Source organism: Haliaeetus leucocephalus, unplaced genomic scaffold (genome assembly GCF_000737465.1).
Source record: "Haliaeetus leucocephalus isolate CR32 unplaced genomic scaffold, Haliaeetus_leucocephalus-4.0 Scaffold752, whole genome shotgun sequence".
Taxonomy (NCBI): Eukaryota; Metazoa; Chordata; class Aves; order Accipitriformes; family Accipitridae; genus Haliaeetus; species Haliaeetus leucocephalus.
Window position 1 is genome coordinate 5,731,741 of NW_010973188.1, and position 22,791 is coordinate 5,754,531.

Genomic DNA, 22,791 nt, shown 5'->3' on the forward strand with positions numbered 1-22,791 from the left:
TTGACTGACCTACTCAAAGCAGTATGTGGAGAAATCAAATGCTGCACATACAGAGCAGAAAATGAACAATGTTTCAGGGGTCTTACAAAAGAACTGAGTGAAGTATTTACTAGTGGAATCAAGTTAAGCCTTGTCAGTAATAAACAGATGTGCTAAGGGGACTTTAAATGTACTCAGCTTTGGTACTTGCTTAAAACATAAGATGCCTTGACATTTGTGAAGATATTTTTATAAAGAGAATGGTGACAGGAAGCATGCAGAAAGAGTTATTTAGTTCCAAAGCACCTGCTAAGAGAATTCCCACAGCAGGGCATATGTAATGACAAATCCACAAACAAGGAAGTATAAAGAACCATTTACTTCTAAGAACAGTTGATAGGAGAGATAATGCATGGAAATAAAAAGAACAAGTCTGATAGGGAAATAAATTTTATTTTCAAGCTTATCAGAGGATATTTACAAACACTGGGATGTATAAAAAAATATAAAAGTACTTGACAGTGTCCTTTTGAGGCTATAAATTTTACATGAGCTTTTTTCTAGCATCATCATAGCACTATTTCTTGAATGAACGCAACTTAATTCAGCTAGGGCTAAGGATATTAAACACTGTAACCTACTGCTGTCAAAGTTTGCAGTAAAGGTAAAAAAAAAAGGGAATTAAAAACTCAGCTATTTTTACTACTCTGAAGAAAGTTTACTCCTAATGTGTGTCTGATTTTTTTGGTTCCTCAACTATTAGCTGCTTGTGGCTTCTATTGTCTGGACCCGTAAGTCTGCATATATGGTCAGGCAAGCTCTTCCAAAGGCCAACAGCATTTTTTTTAATTTTTTTTTTAATACAACTTGAAGAATAAATAGGTTTAATTTTGGAACAGAGCAGACTTCATGGGGAGAGACATCAGCCAGGCTTTCTACATCATTGTTGTCCCCTCCTTCCTCTATTCTTGTTGTACTTTTCCAAGTGACTGCACTGGCTTTATTTCCTACTTTAAAACAACACAAACAAACAAAAAAAACCCACAGGAAAACCTGAAGTGACAGCTCAAGTATAAAATCTGAAGTTTAAAACCAGACTGTGTCTACATTATTACAGTTAGGATGGAAGATAGCAATGGTTTCACTGAAATTTGGTCACTTGAGCAGTAGAAGTTGAAAAAAAGCACTGCTTCCCTTGCCAAGCCTGGGCAAACACCAGACTACCAACTTCATAGGTCATTGTTCTGATTCCAAAAAAGAAAAGTAGTGCCCCTCTGAAGAATCAGTCCTGAAACCCTGCCTTAACAGGAAGGCAAGGCTAAGGGACAGATTCTGTCCCTTCTGAATTCCTTTGCACTGCCTTGACAGCATCAAAGGGGGAGGATGACCCCCAGCATAGGAGTGGCAGGGACTGCCATCAGGCAGGTCCCCTGCACAAACCTGAGAAAAACATGTGCTAGGAGAGAGGATGCGTGGTGGTCAGAAGGGCTGGAATGCTCTGCCCACTCCTGGCGGTAGGAAACTGCCATACAGATTGCACCAATGTTTCGTACAAAGTTTGGTGTATCCTAACAGGGAAGCCAGAATTCAGCCTTTACCAACTTAGACACCTACAAAATGCAGTGGCAGTTAAATTAAGGGCAATAGGAAAAGAAAAGGTGGGTTAAAGACCCAAACCTACCTGTGGGTACATCTGCAACTGCCACTGACTTTGCTGTCAGGTCGCTGTCATCGCAAGCAGCTGCCAGCCCTGAAATAACCTCATAAAGTTTTACGTATATCTAACAACTTAGAAAAAGTCTGCTCACCTGCTTCCTTACCTGAATAACAACAGTAGAAAAAAAATACTTATCTACACGCACACACACACACACAAATCTTTGTAGGAGAGAGAGGAGCTACCCCAAAGCCTCTCGCTGACTTTGCAGTTCAAGCCTGTATGAGTATTTTAAACCAAGCTCCAGTTAAGCCGCTTGGCACATCAGGGATATGTACAGCCATCCAGCACCTTCCAGCAGCACAATACTGTTATGCTACACAAAAGGTAAGATTTCACCTTTTCCATTTTTTAAAATGGGACCAAAAAACCTTCTTCCATTTGCATTTAGCATTCATGCCCTCAATCTTCTTTGAAATACCATGAACTTTAACTGTTACACTGTCCTCCGAGGGATTAATTTCCAAAGAACACTGCTGCTTCCTCTATTGTGCCACAGGTCCAGTAAGTGGTTGGGAATCCATCAACTGAGGCATCTGTATAAAAAACTGAATTAAGAGTTGGTTTTGGACTCTTGACTCAGCTCAAACAACAATGTTGAGCACAGTAAAGATGACAGGAGGGGCTGCAGGTTAAGGTCAGAAGGCAAAGCCCTTTCTCCTACAATCTAGCTGCCCTGGCAGAAGCAACAGGTGATTTGATATCCACTGTTACTCCTAGGTTTTGAGCAGAGTTAAGATACAAGCAAGCAGGCTACAAACTACTCCTGATGTAAATCCAGGGAACCTTAAAACAAATTAAAAAAATATTAGAGGAATTTAAAAATCTAGTTACTCAAAACAACAGAAGAAAGCTGCATGTATTTTTCCCTGTTCTTCCACATCCTTCTGCTAGAAGCTGTTTACCCAGAGTGAAAGGATATGCTACATCAAGACTTGTGTGCCCTCTGTGTAATACTTGTGTAGTTTTAAGACAAAAGTGCCTTTGGTGTGTATCAATGACATGTGCCAGCCTTGCACAGCGACATGCTGTTGTGGCTTACTGCTCTGTATTAACAGACAAAATAAGGGACTAGCATAGCTTTGATTGTCATCTTTTTAGATTGTCAGCCAGTATTTCAAGAGGAATGTAAGAAGTTACAGCATTTGGGGGTTTTGGGGGTATCTGAAAAAAGTTCAGTTAGGGCAAAGACACACATATTTAACTGTCTTAACAGCAGCAGATTATTTCTTCATCTATAAAGCTGTATTCGACCTAAACCACCATGTTTTGCTATTAGCCAAGGTATTCTGCACTGATTTCTTTTTACAGTCTCTTTTCACCATGCAGAGTTTAGGAAATGGGAGATGTATCTAAGTAACAGAAAACAGTCCTCTATGGCCTAGTAAATAGGGATTAGAAAACCATTACAAAATTCTTATTGTGTAGGCTATGAAAAAAAAACAAAAAACCCCAAAACAACCAAACCTTGAAAAACACACAAATCATTCAATATGTACACATTACACCTCAGTAATGGCCTTGTAGCCACACAGCTCGGTGAAATGTTACCCAACGGGGTTTATCCCACTGTCCAGCAACTACTCATAGTTTAAGTCAGAGATGGAAAAAAGCTTGTCAGATGACAGTCTATTCCCATGTCAATGCAGGATCCTCTAGGGCTTTGTACACTGAACTATGTGTACAGCATTCAGAAAGAGCAACAGTTGTTCCAAAACTTATCTTCAGTTTCTTTCTGGAGTATCCTTCTTTGCTGCAATTTAGCATAATGAATAAATCAAGGGTCTTCTTCCATGTCATCTGGATTAGGAGCCATAATAAAATGCTGGGGGTACTCAAGGTTGTGTTCATAAGCATGTTCCTTCCAGCGTGCATCATCACTCTCATGGGTAATATAACGCTCTCCAATGCGTGTTTCAAATTCTCTGAGGTCAAGCCAAGTCTGATAATCCTAAGGAGTAAAAGAGGTTTAAGGAAGCAGTTTAAGAAACAGCAGCACTACATTCCCACAGACAAATTCTGCAGTTTGTCTCTATTTTTAGTATAAATAGCCACAAGATATAAGCAACAAGGATCTGTTAAAAAAAAAACAAACAAAACAACAACAAAAAAACCAAACACACAAACACCACCACCCCACAAAATACCCCAACAGAGTGTCCATAAAGAATGGTTCAGAATTAAATAGGCTAGTATCTAAGGTTGTAACACTGTAAATCATGAACACTTTTTGTAACAAGACAGCTATGTTAGCTTTATTATAAAATTAATTGTGTATATACACATACATGAAATTATACTGGTTCCAATATTGTTTGTACTCAAAATTAATTGGATTTTCCCCTTCATGTCTTTTAAGTTGTGTGCATGGATATGTGCATACAGTATTGTGAAACCATTATGAAAGGAACGAAAGCAACAGATAAATTCCATTCCAAACAATTCTGTTCTAAAATGCCTACAAGTTACAGCCCACACCAGCTTGTGTGTCTGCTTCAGCACTGAACAAACAATGTTTGTCTCTATACTGATTTCAGTGGGGGTCCATGCACTCATCACTGCCTGCATTTAGGACAGGTGCCAGAAGAGTAAAACTCTATGTTGGTGGCAGATGGAAAGCAAGGGGTGGGAAAGACAGCAAGACAAAATTTTCCTTGAGGAAAGAAGCCATTAACAGACGGGCTGAATCCTGGAGCATTTAAAATGTAAAGTCAAAACCAGAAATACTCAAGCCTCCATGAATGCTTGTTAGCAGACTTTGATAGTAGCAGTTTGAATAAGCCTCTGAAGGATTTAATCCAAAAAAATCATTATTCACCCATTATAAACATAGTGAAAAAGGCAGATGGTTTACCTGTAACCACGGATGACTAAGGGATTTGTCAACACTGAAACGTTTTCTCATCTTCACTTGAAGCAAATTGTTTATTAAATCAATGGCTGACAAAGAATAAAAATTATATTGTTTAAATACTAATCACTTCTATCATCGTTCACATGCTGCAGTGAAAGTGAATTTTTTTATATGTGTGTATGTGTATCTGACTGAACTATTTAAACTTAATCAAGCTCTTGAATTTTATATTTAGCTTTGCTTATGTTAAATGAGGCTACAAAATAGGTATGGGGTAAGCTTCCCCCGCTGCTTTGATGGAAACACTAAAAGCTTTACTATATTACTCATTCATCTTTTTCCCTACTGACTTTAGTGATTTTTTCAGAAGTGCCTAAGTAACTTTAGCATAACCTTGTGTTCCAAAATGATGTAGGTACTTCCACCATTGTTTACTTTTGTATAGGACCTTCCACATCTACCTGTGTGTTAATCATATATACATTACTACTAACAGAGCTGGCAATGAAGAGCTCTAGAGACTGACCTTGTAAACTTCTAGATTGTTCAGACCTGACATTTAGATCCAGGTTTTGTTTCACCTGCTAATGTACAAAACTAAAATTCCAGATTCAACTTTGAACTGTTTCAGTAATTATAGTTTAGATAAAGTATATTTTGAGATCAGCATTCAGCAAATACTCACACATGATTTAACTTTTCATTGGGAATTTCGGGAAGTTTCAGATTATTCATCCCACTCCTCATGCATGCAATTAATTTTTCTTGCTAAATCTATTGGCTCCTCCTGCCCTGAAAATTATCTAAAACACTGTATTTGACAATTTGTCTTTCACAAATATATGCCAGCTCATATTCATCCATTCTGGCATAGTCTACTAAACTCAAACTACCAATAATTCTCACACTCCTGTCTGAATGAACCTTGAGGTTTAAGCATTTGAATGTGTTATCTACATATAAAGACATTCTAAAAGAGAAAATTCCTTTCTTTACCTTCACTAGAAATTTCCTTCCAAGGATTTGGTGGGTACATAAATGCTGCATTTTGAATCTGATCATTTATATCCTCATCTTCATTGAATGGGAATGTACCACTAAGGCTCACATAGACAATAACTCCTACGGACCACATGTCTAGAGAGCGGTTGTAACCTTTACTCCTGAGCACTTCAGGGGCAAGATAAGCAGGTGTCCCCACCACAGAGCGCCTGAAAGATTTTTCACCAATGATACGTGCAAAGCCAAAATCACACAGCTTCACCTGCAAAAGAAATATATTTTAAACTGAGAAATCTCTGCTTGATCTCCAAAGCATGCTGCTGCCGAAGACCAGCGTGGTACCTGATACCCCTTCCGCCATCATTTAAACATTGTATGCACTAAAACAGAGACAAAACATTATGTAAGCCAGTCAGTTCAGGTTTTAGGTTGCTGGTTTTGCAGACTGCGGATCAACCAGGCTTCAGACCAAGACCTGAACTGGCCTTGCACAGACTCAGCTCTTAGGGAGTCTGTGTAGTACAAGGCCAGAAGTGTCCAAATAAGGACAAAAAACTTGCTTCCAAACTCAGCTCATTTTCAGAGGCAAACCACACCCTCACAAAGCACAGAACCAAAATTAAAAAAGCACATGAATCCCAGCCAGATCGCATTCCTTTTAATCATATTCCTGAAGCTGGAGGCTTCAGCTACACAGAAATCAAACGATGAGTTTTAACTAGCTCTGCACAGAACAGTTCAATAATCATTCAGGTAAAAAGCACCAACAGCTGGTGCCTGCACTGATGCTCAAATCTTCATGGTTCTGTGATCGTTCCTTAACTTGAACACAGCAGGCACCTGATCTGGATCCTTTTATCTGTACAAGTCCAATGCTAACCCCCCAAGTTAATAAGCCCTCCCCAGCGTATAAGAAAGAGCAGTGCACTAAAGGCATACAAGTGACTCTCCAAAAGTCCACTCCACCTTGCATTAATGTCACAGAACTGGAAGCAATTCCCTGATGCTGCCTAGCAGCTTTTAATTTCTGTATATCCTCCACAAAATCCATACTACTCAAGGTATCTAAGGTAATAGTTGACTGGGTAAGTGTTGACAGTACCTAAATACTAATATCGCTGAACAGCATTTCTCTTACAGAAATTAACTATTTAGTTTATATTACAATGTAGTATCATACATACTGATGATGAAAATCCCCGAGCAAGACCAGTAACAAATGAGCCAGTCCCTTTTCACAACAGCTTGTACACAACACAGACAAGAGTGAGGAAGAGAAGGAGACACACAACAAGGAAGAAATTGTTTCTCAGGGTCAAACAGCACTGGAACAGAAACAAGGACTGGTCTTGAAGCTTCTAGTCCTGTGCCTTTTGCACTGGAATATTCTCACTAAGCCAGAATACTAATTTCCATGCATGCTTCACAGGCATAAAGCTAGATGCAGTCTACACAGCCTTTTGCTAAGCGCTGGCAGTAGTTGTATTTCTCAGGCTCCTTGGAAGAAAGAATGCTGGTGCCCAGCATTGGCAGACATGATCCACATCTGAGGGAAAAGAAACTGAAACAGACCATTGAGCATAAAGCTAGGCTAAGAGTTGGAAGGAGAAAAAAAAAAAAAGACAACTGTAATACATGTAGTTTGAGCAGTTCTACACTAAGTCAGCTGAACAATCCTACGAGTTCACTTTTTAAGCTTCAATGCCTATATTTCTTTAAAAAAGAACAATGAAAAGTGATGAAATAAGTATTTTTTTAATCTTCACTCACTTGAGGGAATGGTTCTGCTGACGCTAGTAGTACATTTTCTGGTTTTAAATCACAGTGAACAATATTCTTGAAGTGTAAATTCCTCAAAGCAACAAGTATCTAAAAAAAGGAAAGAACATTTTCAGAACTCTTCAGAGTGGATCAGAAGTGTTAAAAGCCACACACACTAACCAATACAGTAATTTGTATCGACATAGTCTTCAAGAATTAACCCTTATATATTGTGCAAGTACTGTTTTTTCCAGCCTATCAAGACTTGGAACTGATGGGTTTTATTTTCCTTTGTTTTTGGGTTTTTTTTCTTCCCTTCTCCCTCTGTCTTTTTGAATGCTTACTGTTTCAACATGCATCTTTGGATGTCCATAATGTTATGTCTTGGGAAAGAAGGGCAAAACAATTAACATAATTACCACTCAAAATTCTTTCCATGTTTATTCAACTTTCATTAGATGAGCAGCCCTCCATGCTGTCTCCTTTAAATAACAATACAGAAAACCCCATCTCCAAATTTCATTCTCCCATAATTGCAAAAGACAAATCTAGCCCTTCCTCTCAAAGGAGAGAGACTGAATGCCAACCTGAGTGACCATGAACTTAGTTATTCGTTCTGGAAGTCGACTTTTCTCACTGGAAAGAATCATCTCTAGCATATCCCCATGCAGCTTTTCCATCACAACAAAGACCCGTTCTGGGGTTTCAAACATACATTCCAGGTTCACAATCCCAGGGTGGTGCAAATTCTAAAAATAAAGTAGTACATCACTAAAATAAAACAGTATGAAATATCCTGAATTACACAGAAATGTTGTACTACAAATCAAAAAGCAGTTAAGTGGAGAGTTAGAGATGAAAAAACAAAATGTCTGAGGCAAGAAACTAGCTTGAAACAAACGCTAACCCATGAAACATGCCAATTATCACTACTAAGACTAATTTGTTTTAACACAAATTATCCATAATGATTAATTTTACAGTTGATACACTCAGTAGCTTGAGTACAGAACATGCAAGAGTAACAGTCATAGACTGAGAAGCCAGTAGTGGAATACAGCAAAAAATAATACAGTTTCCTGCTACCTGAGGGAGACAACATGGAGCCAAAGTACATGTCTTCAGTGGATCCCTTATAAGGGGTAGATACCACCCCCAAGTTACCAACTCTACCAAATACTCAGGAATTCCCACTCTTGTAAGATTCCCTCTTACAAAAAGACTCAGAAATCACATATGCAGATCTAGAAATCAATTCAGAGCACTTACACACATTACAAAATCTCATTAATGGCTTATTTGAGACAAAACTCCAGTGTGATCCAAAAATACTTCTGTACCTGGAGAATGGCTACTTCATTACGAAGCTGACTTTCCTGTTTAGTTGGAAACCTCATCTTGTCAATGACTTTGATAGCCACATCTCTTCCAGTCTTCCTATGTTTTCCTAAACAGAAAGTCAATGTCAGCCATCAAGAGGTAGAAGCAATTTATAGCTATAAAACATTACAGCAGAAATTTCTTTTTGGAGAAACAAGTATATTCCGTACAAGTGCACAGTATTACTATATTCATATTTACAATTGCAACTGGTATATGAGTAACAAGAAGTGATCAGCCTTAACAGGAGCGTTGTAGATAAACTTAAACTAGTTACTACTCTGCTGTCAGGTATGCACATTGACATTAGATGTATTAGGTGAAGTTTTTGCTTGTGCAAGGGACTCGCACATGAGCAAGTAATACCATCTCCCACTCCCTACTCCCTCTCTTCTGTAAAAAAGTAACAACAAAACTATTCAAGGCCAACATGAAGAAAGATTTACAAGTCTTTCCAGTGGTTTCATACTTTGATGGGCTCCACATGCACAGGAAATTAGATACCTAATACTCTACAGGACCGTGAGAGTAATTATGTGCCATGAAGAACAACACATTAACACCCAAAGGCAGCCTGTTGTGATCAAAAAGCTCTAAAAGGTTACGGTAAGAAAAAAAAAAAAAAGTGCTGATAGCACCAAATGCTATTCCTTGCTGCAACCTGCATCAGCTACATGAGAAGTATTCTGCAATACACAGATAGGATGTTTCAAGGGCTAAGCGAGTAGCTGTAAACACTTATCCAGCTTCTCCACAGCTGCTAAACTGACTTCTACCACATTCACATCAGAGCGGTTAATGGGATCACACACTGCAAAACCTTGATAATCTAAGACAATTAATACTAAACTAATACAGAACAATAAGTCTGCACCAAAGGCAAAATGTCATTATCTGCTCAGTGAAGGGTCTGGCAGCCATTTTAGGAAAAGGGATGACACACACAGCTACAGTGCAAGTGGCACAGAGGACTCTACTGGCACTGCTATGGGGAGCCCAGCTACACCTCGCTAACCACCCAGCCAGGCCTCACCTGCTGCTCTGCGGTCAGTACTGGTGAGCCAGGGCTTAGGCAGGGCATAGGAATTGCTCCAAAGGCTGCTGCGCCAACAACTACCGCACCTGCCTTAAACATCCTAATGAACAAAGGGGCAAAACCAGGCTTATCTCTACTGGATGAGGTAAGGCAGTTAATGTAGACATCACTCAAGCTCCAAAAGGGTTTACAAGGTTACCAAATAGAACTAACAACTGGAGAGCAAAAAATAAATTTTAGAAAGACTACATTAGTCCTGAGGAAAGCATACACTGTATAATGGACTATCACAGGCAGCAGCATAAAGCCAGAAGTCTCAAAAGAGAGATCTGGGGAGTTCTGTCATTTTGTCTGTAACAAATCAACAATTTTTAGGCAAAATATTAGAAATCACAGTAGCCAGCTATAATTTAAATAAAACCTTAGATTCAGGGAAAATTACTCTGGCTGCGCTAGACATCAAATTATATAGAAATGTAGCAGAAATACCATCAATTATGAATTAGATGCAAAACCTAGAAGACAAACGCTAGGTTGCAAGAAAACATAAAGCAAAACCACCAAACTAACAAATACACTTAACTACAGAAGCTAAACTAGAGCTAAAAATTGAACATGAAGAAAGACTAACAGAAAAGCAGCTTGAAAATTCCTTTTCCTAAGTAAAACACAACCAACCAGGTTTCAGTGCAAGTTTTACATCAGTAAGAAACTGTCAAGAATATTTTTTTCTGTCTCCATTTTTCAGAGCCTTCAAAACTAACCAGAATAGGAAAAGCAGAGAGAAACTGTTCTCATTGAAAGAAACAGGAGTTGGACATCAATATTGTATAACTTCTTGATTTATAATTTGTAAATGTCTGTTGAGAATAGCGGACACACAAAAAAAACCCACAACAATGGAAGCAACTTAATTTTACCTTTTTTTTGTTTAAATAAAAGGTTTTGTTACCATTATTTCAGTAAGCCTACATAAGTAGGGAGAAGCCAATATTAGAAGTCACCAGATCTAGTCTCCCCAAACGCCAGCAGCAATTAAGCAGTATGCAGAGCCAGCAAAAGAATAGTCTTTTATATTCTCTTTTCTTGCTCTTTCAGTATGCATATCCTATATATTTTAAGGCATCATTAAGTGAAAAAAATTAATATAATAAAAGCCTTTTATAAGTTTTTATTATGTCTATAAGCATTTATAAGCATTGAATCATGCAAAATACCAAGCTGAGATTTATTTAAAAGGCAATTTAGGAAAGTACATATAGAAATAAAATCAAAGAATTAAAATACTTTCCACATTTGTGCATATTCTAATTATAAGAGGGGGAGCACACTTTGATTCACACTATGCTTTAAGAAATACAGAGGGGAAAAAATAGACCTCTCTCAAGAGTGATGTAAAACCAGACTATCAAACTGCATTTCCACCAAGCAGTTCAGAAGTAATAGAGAAAAGTTTTTAACTACACAATTGGCACACAGAAAAATCATAGCCACAATACCTCCTGACTAGAAAGACAACATGACAGAAGCAGAAATGTTACCACTTTTAAATTATTAGTTATCACTTTCTCTTTCTTTCCAGATTTATGGTCTGTGGTTTTCTCAACTCTTGAGATATAATACATGGGATTAAAAAAAAAAAAGAGAGAGAAACAGAGTTCATATGATGCATTTCTAGTATATGTTCTTTTTGTGATTAATACTATAAACAAGTTACATGTTGCAATAGAAGTTTTTAAAAACTAAAAGTGATAAAACGTACAATTGAAACATAAAACTGAGACCTCCTGACAAAGAATTCCTTCCTCTACTTTATCCTGCTGACAGAAATTTGTAGAGAAACTGTTTGCATAAAATATGTCAATAATATGTTTGCAAAAATACTGTCAAACCATAAACTAAAATATGAATTTTTCTAATTGCTTGTAGCTACACCTCTCAGGTATCATTAAAAAGAGGTATAACTGACAACCTCCTTAAATACGTGATTTCTAATACTGTATAATACAGATAAGAGTGTTAGAATTTGCAATTAAAAAAACCTTAATCAAAGTCAAAGTGCAATGCATATTCTAAACCACTTTTGATGCCAATGCAAAACTCTAATTGCAAAAAAGGAATTGTAAGAAATACTGTACATAAAACTGCAGAGAGACAGAGTAAAGTAATCCAAACAGAACTTTTAACAAGATAAAGTTCACCTAGACATTCTAGATACAGCTAAGCAAATACAAAAAGGCTCATTATATCAAGCAGACAGACATTCTACCTTAATAAATGCATAATGGAATCTAATGTAATTTACCTCCATATACAATACCAAACTGACCAGAACCCAGCACTTCATCAGCAAATATTTGGTACACAGAGCTGATATCCTAATGCATGAAAAACAGAAATCACAAACATCAGGAGTAATCAAAATGTTCATGAGCATATTAGTTAGTACTGGCTAAGCTGTATTTACATTTGACATCAATCAAACTCTGTAAAGGGTGCCACCATTGCCCTGAATGGAGTGGAAAAAACACAACAAACTTTTCCTGAAAAGGATCCACTTAGCTGCAGTGTAAGCAGGGACATACATTCATACAAACTAACAGCTGTGTCAGGTAAGTAGATTACTTCCTGTATAGAACACAGACTTCTTTAGCTACAATACCCTGGTGTTGCTTTCTCATCCAGACACTGTTACGACCAATTACTTTGTAATACCCAGGCAAATGAACACCCATTGTTACACAATGCACATGACTTACCACATTCTCCTGGACTTGGCAATTTGAAACAGAGATGCTTAGAGATAACTCTTCTGCAATAAAGAAGATATAACTGAGTAAGTAAATAGGAAGGCCAGGCTTTTTCTAGTAAAAAGGGGAAAAAAACAAAACAAAAAACCTTTACTGACTTCTAACCCAGTCATGGTGAAATGATTTTTATTGATGTTCTGCAGAAACATCATACCCTGGAACTCAGATTTCACAGATTAATTAGATAAACAACCCTGGGACTTTTGCTGGAATTATTTGTCTATTTTTGTCATATCACTGATTACAAAAATAGTAGAACAGTACGAGTGTGTACACAATAGAGAGCTGGAAAACCAAAAGCAATGGTAATGTCACAATTGTATCAGAGTTCATTAAACTACTAAGAATTTCTGGTCGTAATATAGAAAAATACAGGGAAGAGGACCAGGAAGATCCCTTATAGTCAAATGAATGTGGTTACTAATTTTCTATGGCATCAAGATACACAGAATTAATGCATAAGAAAAGGAAACAAATCAACCGAAGCAAGTAATAGAAGACCTGATAATTAAAAGAGCAATAAAACCCATAATATAAAGAATCTTTGTTTAATGGATGAACTACAGAAGCATATCGATCTTTGGAATAAAAGAGCACATCTAGGAAGTGTAATTTGCAAGTAAAAGCACCAGATAAAGACACAGAATTTTTCAGCCTGCAGCAGATGTTGACACGAAGTCTTCATTAAAGGAATAACATTATGATGCACGGACAAGAAGAGATACGTCAAGGAAGGTTCCTTTGACTTCCAATACAGAGGTGAAGTGTCTCAGACAAATGGACACCTATCATTTGTTATTTTAACTTAAAAAAAAAAAAAAAAAAAAAAAAAAAAAAAAAAGAGAAATGTAGAACAAATTCACCTACAAGGTGGAGAGAAGATATACTATAGATTTACTATCACTTTGATAAGAGCCTTTATCACCCTAAGAAGAGCCTTGAGCTTTAAAAACATAATTTCAGAAAACAAAGATGTCTGTATCTGATTTTTGCCACTTGTGCTTTATCTCAAAGAAGGAATTTACAGACTGAAGACAGCAACAAATGCTAGTTCTCAAAGACATTCTGAATACTGCATCTGAAACATGAACTGGAATTACAGCCTTGCATATTTCTACTGATTATTGACTACAGTCAAGTCTGTATTGGCATAACACAATGAAAAACAAGGAAAAAAAAGCAGACAAAAAGTTACTAAGGTCAACACAAACTGCAGCAAGGTTGAAACAAGGTAACTAGAAAGTGAAGATACAGCTTTTGAAACTGTTTAAAGAGAACACACTGAACCCTTCTCCACAGATGGCTACAGAATACAAAATATCTACTAGGTAGAGATTGAGTTACTCCTTGCAAATAAATCGATTTCTCTAGTGTCTGAAATGCGTAAGAATAAGGGCTGAAAAATTGTCACTTCCGAAGAAATCAGTAATGCCAGGACTTAATATGTAATCTATACCAGGTAACAGCTTACTAATCTTCTCTTTCTCATTTCAGCTCAGAAACATCCCACAAAGAAATATTCCACCCCAACCACCAGGTACCAGGTCAGAAAGGACTCTTTCCCATGGGTCAGACTGGGAGCATCCTCATTTCTAGTTACTTTCTGGCCAGAGCATGGTATAAATTGACTAACTAGTATCTTGTGGACATTTTGACACTACAAATTCCCTGTTGCTGCAAGAATTTCAAGCACTAGCAATGTCTCCCTCCTCTTTTGGTCTTTTCATTTAAAAGAACATATTTGAGGCTTTGGGGGCTTTGTTTTTTTAACAAAAAGTCTAATTTTCTTAAAGACTCTTGGGATACACTTCATGGCTCACAATGTGTAGGAATAAGAGGCATGAACGGACATTTTGTGGGCTTTCTAGAGTTTAAATACCAAGCTGAATTGTCTAAGGATATGCAAACGCCGCTTCACAACTCATGGTAGTTTCTTATACTTCTGCAATCCTAAACATGCTGAAATACTTTCTCCCTGTATCTACCCCAGCAGCCCTATTCCCTACCACTAACAAGTTTTACTATAAAAATGTTCTTATTTATATCTGAAAAAATTTGATTTTGGAAAAAGCAACTGTCTTTGCAAGTCTCTCAGCAACAGTAAGCCTTAGGTTCTAGAAAACAGGGAGAGCTTTTGGAACTAAGAATTTCATATCAAAAGTGGCATTTTACATATGTGTAAGGCCAGTTATGAGGTACCATCTTACAGGTATGTTTCTTCACTGTAATTAAATACAGATACCAGTACTGGCATTTCATAGTTTACCATTTCAGACCACGGTTGTATTTTCAGAAAGTGCCTTTACCTCAGACTAGCATTTACAGGTTCTTAACTGTTGCTGATGCAGAATAGCTGGATATCAGAGACAGAGAAACTAATCTCAGAATCTGCTGCAAAAGAAAATTTCACTAAAAGATTAAGGAGTAACTGGAAGATGAAAGGAAACTAAAGAATGAAAGGATAAATCTCAGTATAGAATGTGAATGAACATCATTGCAAGGAACAAGAAGATGTCTTAAGAGAAAGAACACAATATATAGTTTAGTGGACCATTGATAATGAATATGATCCTATGCCAGAGAAAGAAAGGGAGGGCAGGTGCATAAAAAGAATAGGGTACTTTTTGTTACTACCCACAGCTCAGCTAAAGTTCTTTCTGTCACTGGCAGTATTTACATTGCATCACTAACTCCTTTTCTTCTCCTTAGCTACTGACATCTCGCAAATTAAAATAAAGGGGCTAACATCAAAAAGCATCCAAATTTAGTTCTTTCAGAGTATATGTATATAATCTGAATTTATTTAAGTATATTAGAAATATCTAAACTATGATCCCTTTTTATATCCAGCAACTACGTGTGAGTTCTTAATGCTCCTACAATAAAGCTCTGCAATATGCATTCATATTGTAAATCTGATTCTTAACTACTACTTCCTGCTACAACAGATTACAGGATTTGCCCACCCTCCACAAACCTGAGTGTCACTTTTTAGAGACTTGTGGAAAATTATGGACCTAATTCAGCAGATAATAGACAGACAATACTTCACTCTAAATAACCACTTTTCTGAAAGGAATCTCTACCATTAACAGCTTCAGAATATGAATAATAGTGCCTTGTCTGCCTGCTTACTGTGATCTTTTCCTTGTCCTGCAGCAGTGCAAACGCTAGCTTGAGGAGTGACTGGCATCAAAGCCTGACGAATGGCTTTCTCCCAGCCCTGAGCTACGTCAAGTCCAACTCCGGTGGCAGCAAGAACAGGACTGTGATGACTGCTGCCATTGTTTTCGCCAACAAAGTACACCATCGTGTCAGTGATGATCTCAAAACAGTATGGGTTGCTGCCCTGCACCACGTTTGAAAAATCTCGAGGCTGAGTCACCTGGAGAATTTCTGAAAGTGGAATCTCCTGAAGAAAAATATTAAAGATTAAAAAATGAAAATGCACATAATATTTTAATATACTGATACTCAAAACTTAAAATTGTTTGCAAAGAAATCAAAGCAAATATATCAAAATACTAGAACGCCAAGCTTCGTAACTAATGTCAAACTGCATGACCACTGCCCGCCCAGTTTTCTGAATTCCTCTATACAAGCCTAGAGACACTTCCAGCCCCACCACAGTTCTCTCTATACAACTACTATTTTCTACTCAAACTGCATTTATATTCAGCACGAAACATGCCCCCACAGCATACAAATGCTGCACAACTATAAAATGATCATTTTCCCCCTGTAGTTTACACAGCTTAGCTACAACAGAACATGACAGGGGAAAAAAAGTGAAACAAGACAACATGAAGAAGAGGATGTGGTTATATAAGCTAGTCAATAAGCACATATCTGAATTGTTTTGGGTAAAGATTCTCTTTCATACAGATATTAACAATTTCTACTGACTCCTCTACCTTATCAGTTTAAGATCATGGTACAAGCAGTACTAGAGAACAGATCTGAAGGAAGAAACAGTTGCAAGTTCACACTAGCTGGAGGACATTCCACATAGATGGGAAGGTGTACAGGTGCATGTCACTTGCAAGAGTAGTGAACAAGCAGGTGAACACCAGGCTGGCATTAGGGGGATAAGAGACAGTAGCTGATTATGATGAAGAGCAAATAAATGTAAAGGCAAAAACTGTGAATGACTAACAGCAAAGACAAATAACCTGAGATTTAAGCAGTTAAAGGGGTGCAAAGGGGCAAGTCAAAGGACTAAAAGCAGCGACATAACGGAGCAACAAGCAAGGAACATATTTTACCAGCTGTGTTTTGAATGCACAGGGCAATACAAGTATCAGAGAGGTCTGAGAAGAAGAGACTGCACTGGTCAAGATAGGGATGAAAAGGATCTGGGCAAGTTTAGCTGGGTGTACAGAGAAAAGGCTTGATCTTAGAGATGTTATAAAGGAAGAAGCTGCAAGATTTGGACCCCCACCTAAAGGTGTAAGACAAGAAAGGGAAAAATCCTGTTTATACATTCGAACACATTTTCTGAATATTCCACCACTGAATACATTACTATATTAACAATATACTAAATTTATTGCTAAGCTTTATTTATATAATGTCAGGCTGCACAGTAAGTTTTCCTCTAAATCTTACTTGCAACTTCCAGTTGTACAGTTGGGAATAATTTAATTTTGGGAACCTCGAAATAAAATACATAAGCATGCAAACTTTCAGTCACTACTTATAGAATACAAAAATCCTAGCCTTCATTAGACTGGCAGCCAAACAAATTCTCTGGTAACTGTGAAGAAAGCTTAATATGCTAGGTAATTTAGGAGAACAGTACATGTAAAATGCAAGGAGTGACATACTCAAGGGGATTAGAACAGCAGCTGCAAGCAACTTCTCAGAGTTAGTCTTGGTCCTTCTCACCTATAAGCTTCAGCCAACAATTAACCTAATCACAGTTTTGATTAAAAAAAAATGGGGAAAAGGAGATAACACTTATACTTGCTCACAAGTAGATTTCAGATCTATAAAACACTAGTGCCACATAATTATTAATCATCATTAATTACCTTGTAATACTTTGTTCCAGATTCATTTTGAAATAGCGTGAGGCATTTGCTGTCCAGTCTCCAGTAATGTCTTTTTCTCTACAAAATGCACAGTACAATAACATAAGGAACAAATCACTGTTATGGCTTTTGTTATCTGATTATTTAAATGAGAATTGCTCTAAAATTACTAAAATAATCAATTAATGTTAATCTACAGTTGTATCTTAGGCTAGATACATGAAAAAATACACTTCAAGAATAAAGATTTTTTTTTTAAATTCAAGAAGAGGCTCAGAAAGTATTTCCACAAACCAGAAAAAAAATATCACTTACCTTACAGTAATAGGAGTGACAACAGCAGTTATCTCGTACAGGAAAAACACTTACCTACGCAGGTTTCACTCCAGATACACGTGCTCACAAAACCTGAATTATTTTAATTTAGTAACAATTGTGGGAGTTGTGCTTTCTCCCTGCATGGCCTCACACCAACATCGCAAGGATTCAAGGACTGAACAAGCCTAACAAGTCCTTAATTCTTTTGTCAACACAGAATTCTAGGAGGTCAAAAGCACACAGTGGCAAGACAGACAGATTATGAGATTCAAGTGGACAAAATATCTTGGGGGGAAAATGAAATAAAATAAAAATCAAGACAGACTAAATAGCCATTTTCTGGAAGCCTCCACCAATGAAAAATACCTTCTCCAACAAAAAGTAATATGAATAAGCTGTTGCACATAAGTGCCTTGTAATTTTAAGCAGAAAAACATTCCTCAAAACAAAGCTTTTAGAAAGCTAATACGGTTGTATGAACCTAACTTACTTTGCTTGCACCATGCTCATATAGTTAGAAACCCATTTTCATTTTTCCGTGGCAAAAAAACAAGATCCTTAACTCTGGCCTAGGATGACAAAGTTTGAAACATAATACAGTAGAGCTTCAATCACTTCAATCACAGGGAAGCTAAGACTACCTGTAGGAGTCAGACAAAGCAAGCTAGGTCATGAATGGATTTAACTATATGGAATTTCCAGGCAGCACTGAATGGAAACTGGGTGAAAGCATAAGGGTGAACCTGTCCTTGAGACATATATGCTCTTTACTAAATCATGAATCAGGGAAGACTTTGGAGGGGGGGAAATTAAGGAACAGGTTGGTAACTCACTCAGATTCAAAATCTGCCCATACCCTATTCTGAGAAAGGATGGGCTCAGAGTGAGGAAAAGAATACAGATGATGATACAGAAACTTCTCATTATAAAGGGTGAAATACCTTGTTATCCAGAGTCAGCAAGAAGCATACAGATATTGCTGTTAAAATGAACTTTGTCAGAACTGATAGAAAGCCCAAGTTGTTTCAGGAATAGGAAATAGTCTGACACTGCTGAGAGCAGAGTGGTCAAGGGAAATAGCCAATGTTGTAATGCCTAATACAGAAGTCTCCTTCCATTAGCAAGCTCTATGAGATCTTGCATGGCTGAGGATATCTTGCTCTGGGCAGAATACTCCACTTCATTTGAACTGCCTTTTTAGGTAGATGTCATCTAGGTAGTAGCCAGACTGACAGACGAAGAAAATCAAACTAAGCTAAGGTGTACAATCTGATCACCATTCTATGAGGAGGTTCAGTAAAGTCCATGGAAAAATGTACTGGTTGTACTGAAAGATTAAATCAGAGCTGAATACTAGGTTGGCCCTCAACAGTTCTGCTAGAACTATTCATCTTTGTCTGCTACCTGGCCTTAGTTTTTCCATAGTCACTTGATGATAATTGTGTCTGTTAAGTAGCCTTGCCTGGAATCTCATCTGAAATATGCTACACTTATTTTGGTTTCTGATAAATACGTCTAGGTATTACAAAACTGTACCTTAAAGAAATGTTTTGTAAGGCAGTTTCTGACAGACCACTTGCAGTGGTCTGTTTAGTTGACAATCACAAAAAGTAAAAACACTACAGTAACTTGAGGTGACTAGTATCTCGTCTCAGCTTGATTTCAGTAGAAATTAAATTTGCTTCTCTAAATTCCTGAAGTCCCCTTCAATCAGACTCCTGTGTAGAGACAATGCAAAAGTATTTATGCTGCCTTTCATGAACAGTCTCAACATGACACACTGTGCTTCACGAGATCTGGGAACTTCTTGACTTCATCCTTTTCATTCATCTACCAAAAGACAAGAGTATTCACTCCCTCCCATCAGACAACTCTGCGGAACCCAGTTATTCTTCCTTACCTTCCTCCTCAATACACAAAATCAAGGAGCTTGCCTAAGAAGATTCAATTAAGAGATCATTATTGGTAGCACTGGAAACAAACAACATAGTCTTTTTGGAGGATGTCTGCATACCCAAGGACATACAGTCAAGCCACAACTCTTTATTCCACTGACATCAAGAGGAATAGTGAGTTTGCGGGGGATGGTGTTCAATGCTGCTTACTTTTAGATAGGGTGAAGTGCTAGAGGAATTAAGGGCTCCCATATCTACACACAGACATTTACAAACACCTAGATTATTAGAATAATAGCGTCAGCCATTTCAGTACTCATAATTTTATAATGATTTCCACCTCTTCCTGTAGTAGAATAAAAACACTGATACAAATATTTAGTTCAACTGCTAAACAGAAAGAAGACATAAGCAAATTATTCCAAATCATCTCAGGAAAGCTGAAATTTTAAACACGCAATTCATTTGAGACAATTTAGAGATGCTTCTCCTTCTTAAAAGGGAGAAGGAAAAGTACTGTTGAACCACCACATGAAGAATATTGAATAAACTACAGTTTCTCCTTTAAACGAGATTTCTTTATAATGAACATCATGGCTAAGTTCTTTCAAATTATACTGTAAATCAGAGTACTAAATAAGATAAATGAAATACACTGGATTAAAGAAATAATTTAACTTAACGTAGGAAGAAACTAAAGTCACTGACCAGATTGTCTCTACTAGTATAGTGGACCATCCATCCTTCCTTCACCATTGTACTACTCTTCCTCTTTGTGTGCTTGATCGACTGTACAACTCTCATGAGAGGAATATTATTGCTTGTTGAAGGACTAAAAAAAGATAGAACAGTTAATATTTAACAGGGTAAAATACAACACTACTGCAATTATACTACACATTTAGCCCATAATTTTCAGGAACAGGCACCTTTTCTTCCCATACAAATGTCATTGATAGATGAAATTGATAAGGTATCTGAGCTTCCACTAGCTCTCCTGGTGCAAGTATTGCAGTACTTAGATTACTCTACGGAACACAGAAGAAACACACTGGAATGAGGACACCTACAGAAATCATCCTCTCCCAAAACAATTAGCTGAGACTGCTGGTCTTAATCGAGCATAAAAATATAATTAACATGAGCATCACTATTACTTTCTCTTGTCTGTATAAGATGACTATGCTACTTCTTAATATTGTTATTACACTAATGAAGGTCCCTACCTAAGCATACAAACAGGGGTATGTTAATTCAAATCACAGCTGCACTAGAAAATTTTATCAATGCTCAGGGATATTAACTGTCCTGCAGACAAGCATTTTACAATCTCTAATATTCTGACAGTCATTAGTTAAACATACAGGTTTCAATAGCACTGAAAATGGAGCAAAGCACTCAGTTGCCTGCTTAACACCAGAGTTCCTACATGTGACACTAACAGAAACATTTGTAAATACACAAAATCACAAAGCAGATTCAAAACCAAAAATGTAAGGATGCTTTAACACAGCACACAGTTACACTGCAGAACTGGCTACCACAGGATGCTGTACATGCCAAAAACTTTTATTGCTTTGAATCCCACTAGAAATAAATGGAAAAATCCTACCTAGAGGTGGAACACAAAAAAAGATGCTACTTACAACTCAGGAAGTCCTTGAGCTATAAATTGCTGAAAGTTGGGAAGGTATCACTATATGCTCTTCCTCACATATTTGTTATTAAGCTCTGAGCTAAAACAACCTTTAGTTTGACCTAACACAACTACTCTTATGTTACTAAGAATGACTTAAGAAAATCAGGATGACGCTATTCAGAATAATACAGAAGGTAAAAAGACTAAACTTGATTAAAGAAACTATGTAACAGTTATCAGCCTGAAGACTTCAGAAAAATCACATTCAAGATCAATAAAGCAAACTTCTGCCTAAAATACATATAGACTATGATACGAAAATTAAAATATCTCAAGTAGCTCCTTTTAAATCAACACATGCATAACAGTAACTAAATTAGTCTAAAATCAAAGACCTTAGCCATGTTAAGCCATAAAAGTCACCATGTTTTGATGATCTGGTTTTATTTCTTTGATAACAATCATAGCATAGCACTTTTTCCAATCAGAAGAATTTATGTTTCAGATTTTCTTGAGACAGGATAACTTTACAAAGCATTTTCAAGTTCAAAAAAACCCAAAACAAACCACAAATGAAAAAACAACACTTGAAGCAGTAAACCTCAGCTAATCAGAAATGGTTTACTCACAATACTGAGGAAAGTGCATCCAGAGCAAAGAAATACAGCTTATGACTTACCTGATGGTTTTGACAGCTTCCTCATCTTTGTCTCCATCAAGGTCAGATGGATCCATAAAGAAGATTTTGTCCTCTGGAGGAGAGGGCTCTTCAGCATCATCTAGACCTCGACTACCATCACTGTTCATTTCACTGCTATCAACTTCCATTGGCATGTCCAAGTCCTGGCCTGGGCTAGCAGGTTCTGGAAACAACACAGGATTCAGATATTATTTCAAATACACAATTAAAAAAAACTCAAAGAAAACAAACAAACAAAAAAAAAACCCAAAAAAAATTTCTTCTTCATTTCACATTTGTGCAAGTAAACATAAAAGTACAATCAGTATATACAAAATCCTCAAGTTTCTGCTAAATGGTGCAGAGTATGCTAATGAACATTATCAGTTTGGTTTTGCTAAATGCCAAGGCAAGAGAGACCCATCTAAAAGAAGAATCATATTGAAAGAAATGGAGCGAAAAGCTTAAGGTCTAAACCTGAATCTCATTAAGTAATTCTGTTCCACAAGTAATCAGTACAAAGTAACCTCTCGATGGCTAGAGATGACCCAGAGAACTACTCCTGTGCAAATGAAATTCTCTGTCAACAGTAACCCAACTCTATTCTCACTGCCCTTGTAGCCCATAATAGCAAAAGTAAGAGAGAAAAGGAGGGCTGTGGTATTGCAGGAAAAGAGAAAAGCAGAAC

The 22,791-nt window shown here is 37.2% G+C and overlaps 1 protein-coding gene across 1 annotated transcript in view; it reads right to left on the reverse strand.

The window, feature by feature from the left end:
* Positions 1 to 838: 838 nt before the first annotated feature.
* The window catches only part of PRKD3 (protein kinase D3), a 45,597-nt gene continuing 23,644 nt past the window's right edge, over positions 839 to 22,791 (reverse strand). The window contains exons 7-18 of the mRNA XM_010581242.1: positions 22,104 to 22,287; positions 20,494 to 20,617; positions 17,573 to 17,650; positions 15,675 to 15,951; positions 12,489 to 12,541; positions 12,035 to 12,107; positions 8,654 to 8,760; positions 7,901 to 8,062; positions 7,323 to 7,421; positions 5,547 to 5,814; positions 4,551 to 4,636; positions 839 to 3,647 (exon numbers count right to left, since the gene is read on the reverse strand). Coding sequence (XP_010579544.1) covers positions 3,474 to 3,647; positions 4,551 to 4,636; positions 5,547 to 5,814; positions 7,323 to 7,421; positions 7,901 to 8,062; positions 8,654 to 8,760; positions 12,035 to 12,107; positions 12,489 to 12,541; positions 15,675 to 15,951; positions 17,573 to 17,650; positions 20,494 to 20,617; positions 22,104 to 22,287 — 1,685 coding nt within the window. The 3' untranslated portion in view covers positions 839 to 3,473. The remainder of the gene's footprint in view (positions 3,648 to 4,550; positions 4,637 to 5,546; positions 5,815 to 7,322; positions 7,422 to 7,900; positions 8,063 to 8,653; positions 8,761 to 12,034; positions 12,108 to 12,488; positions 12,542 to 15,674; positions 15,952 to 17,572; positions 17,651 to 20,493; positions 20,618 to 22,103; positions 22,288 to 22,791) is intronic.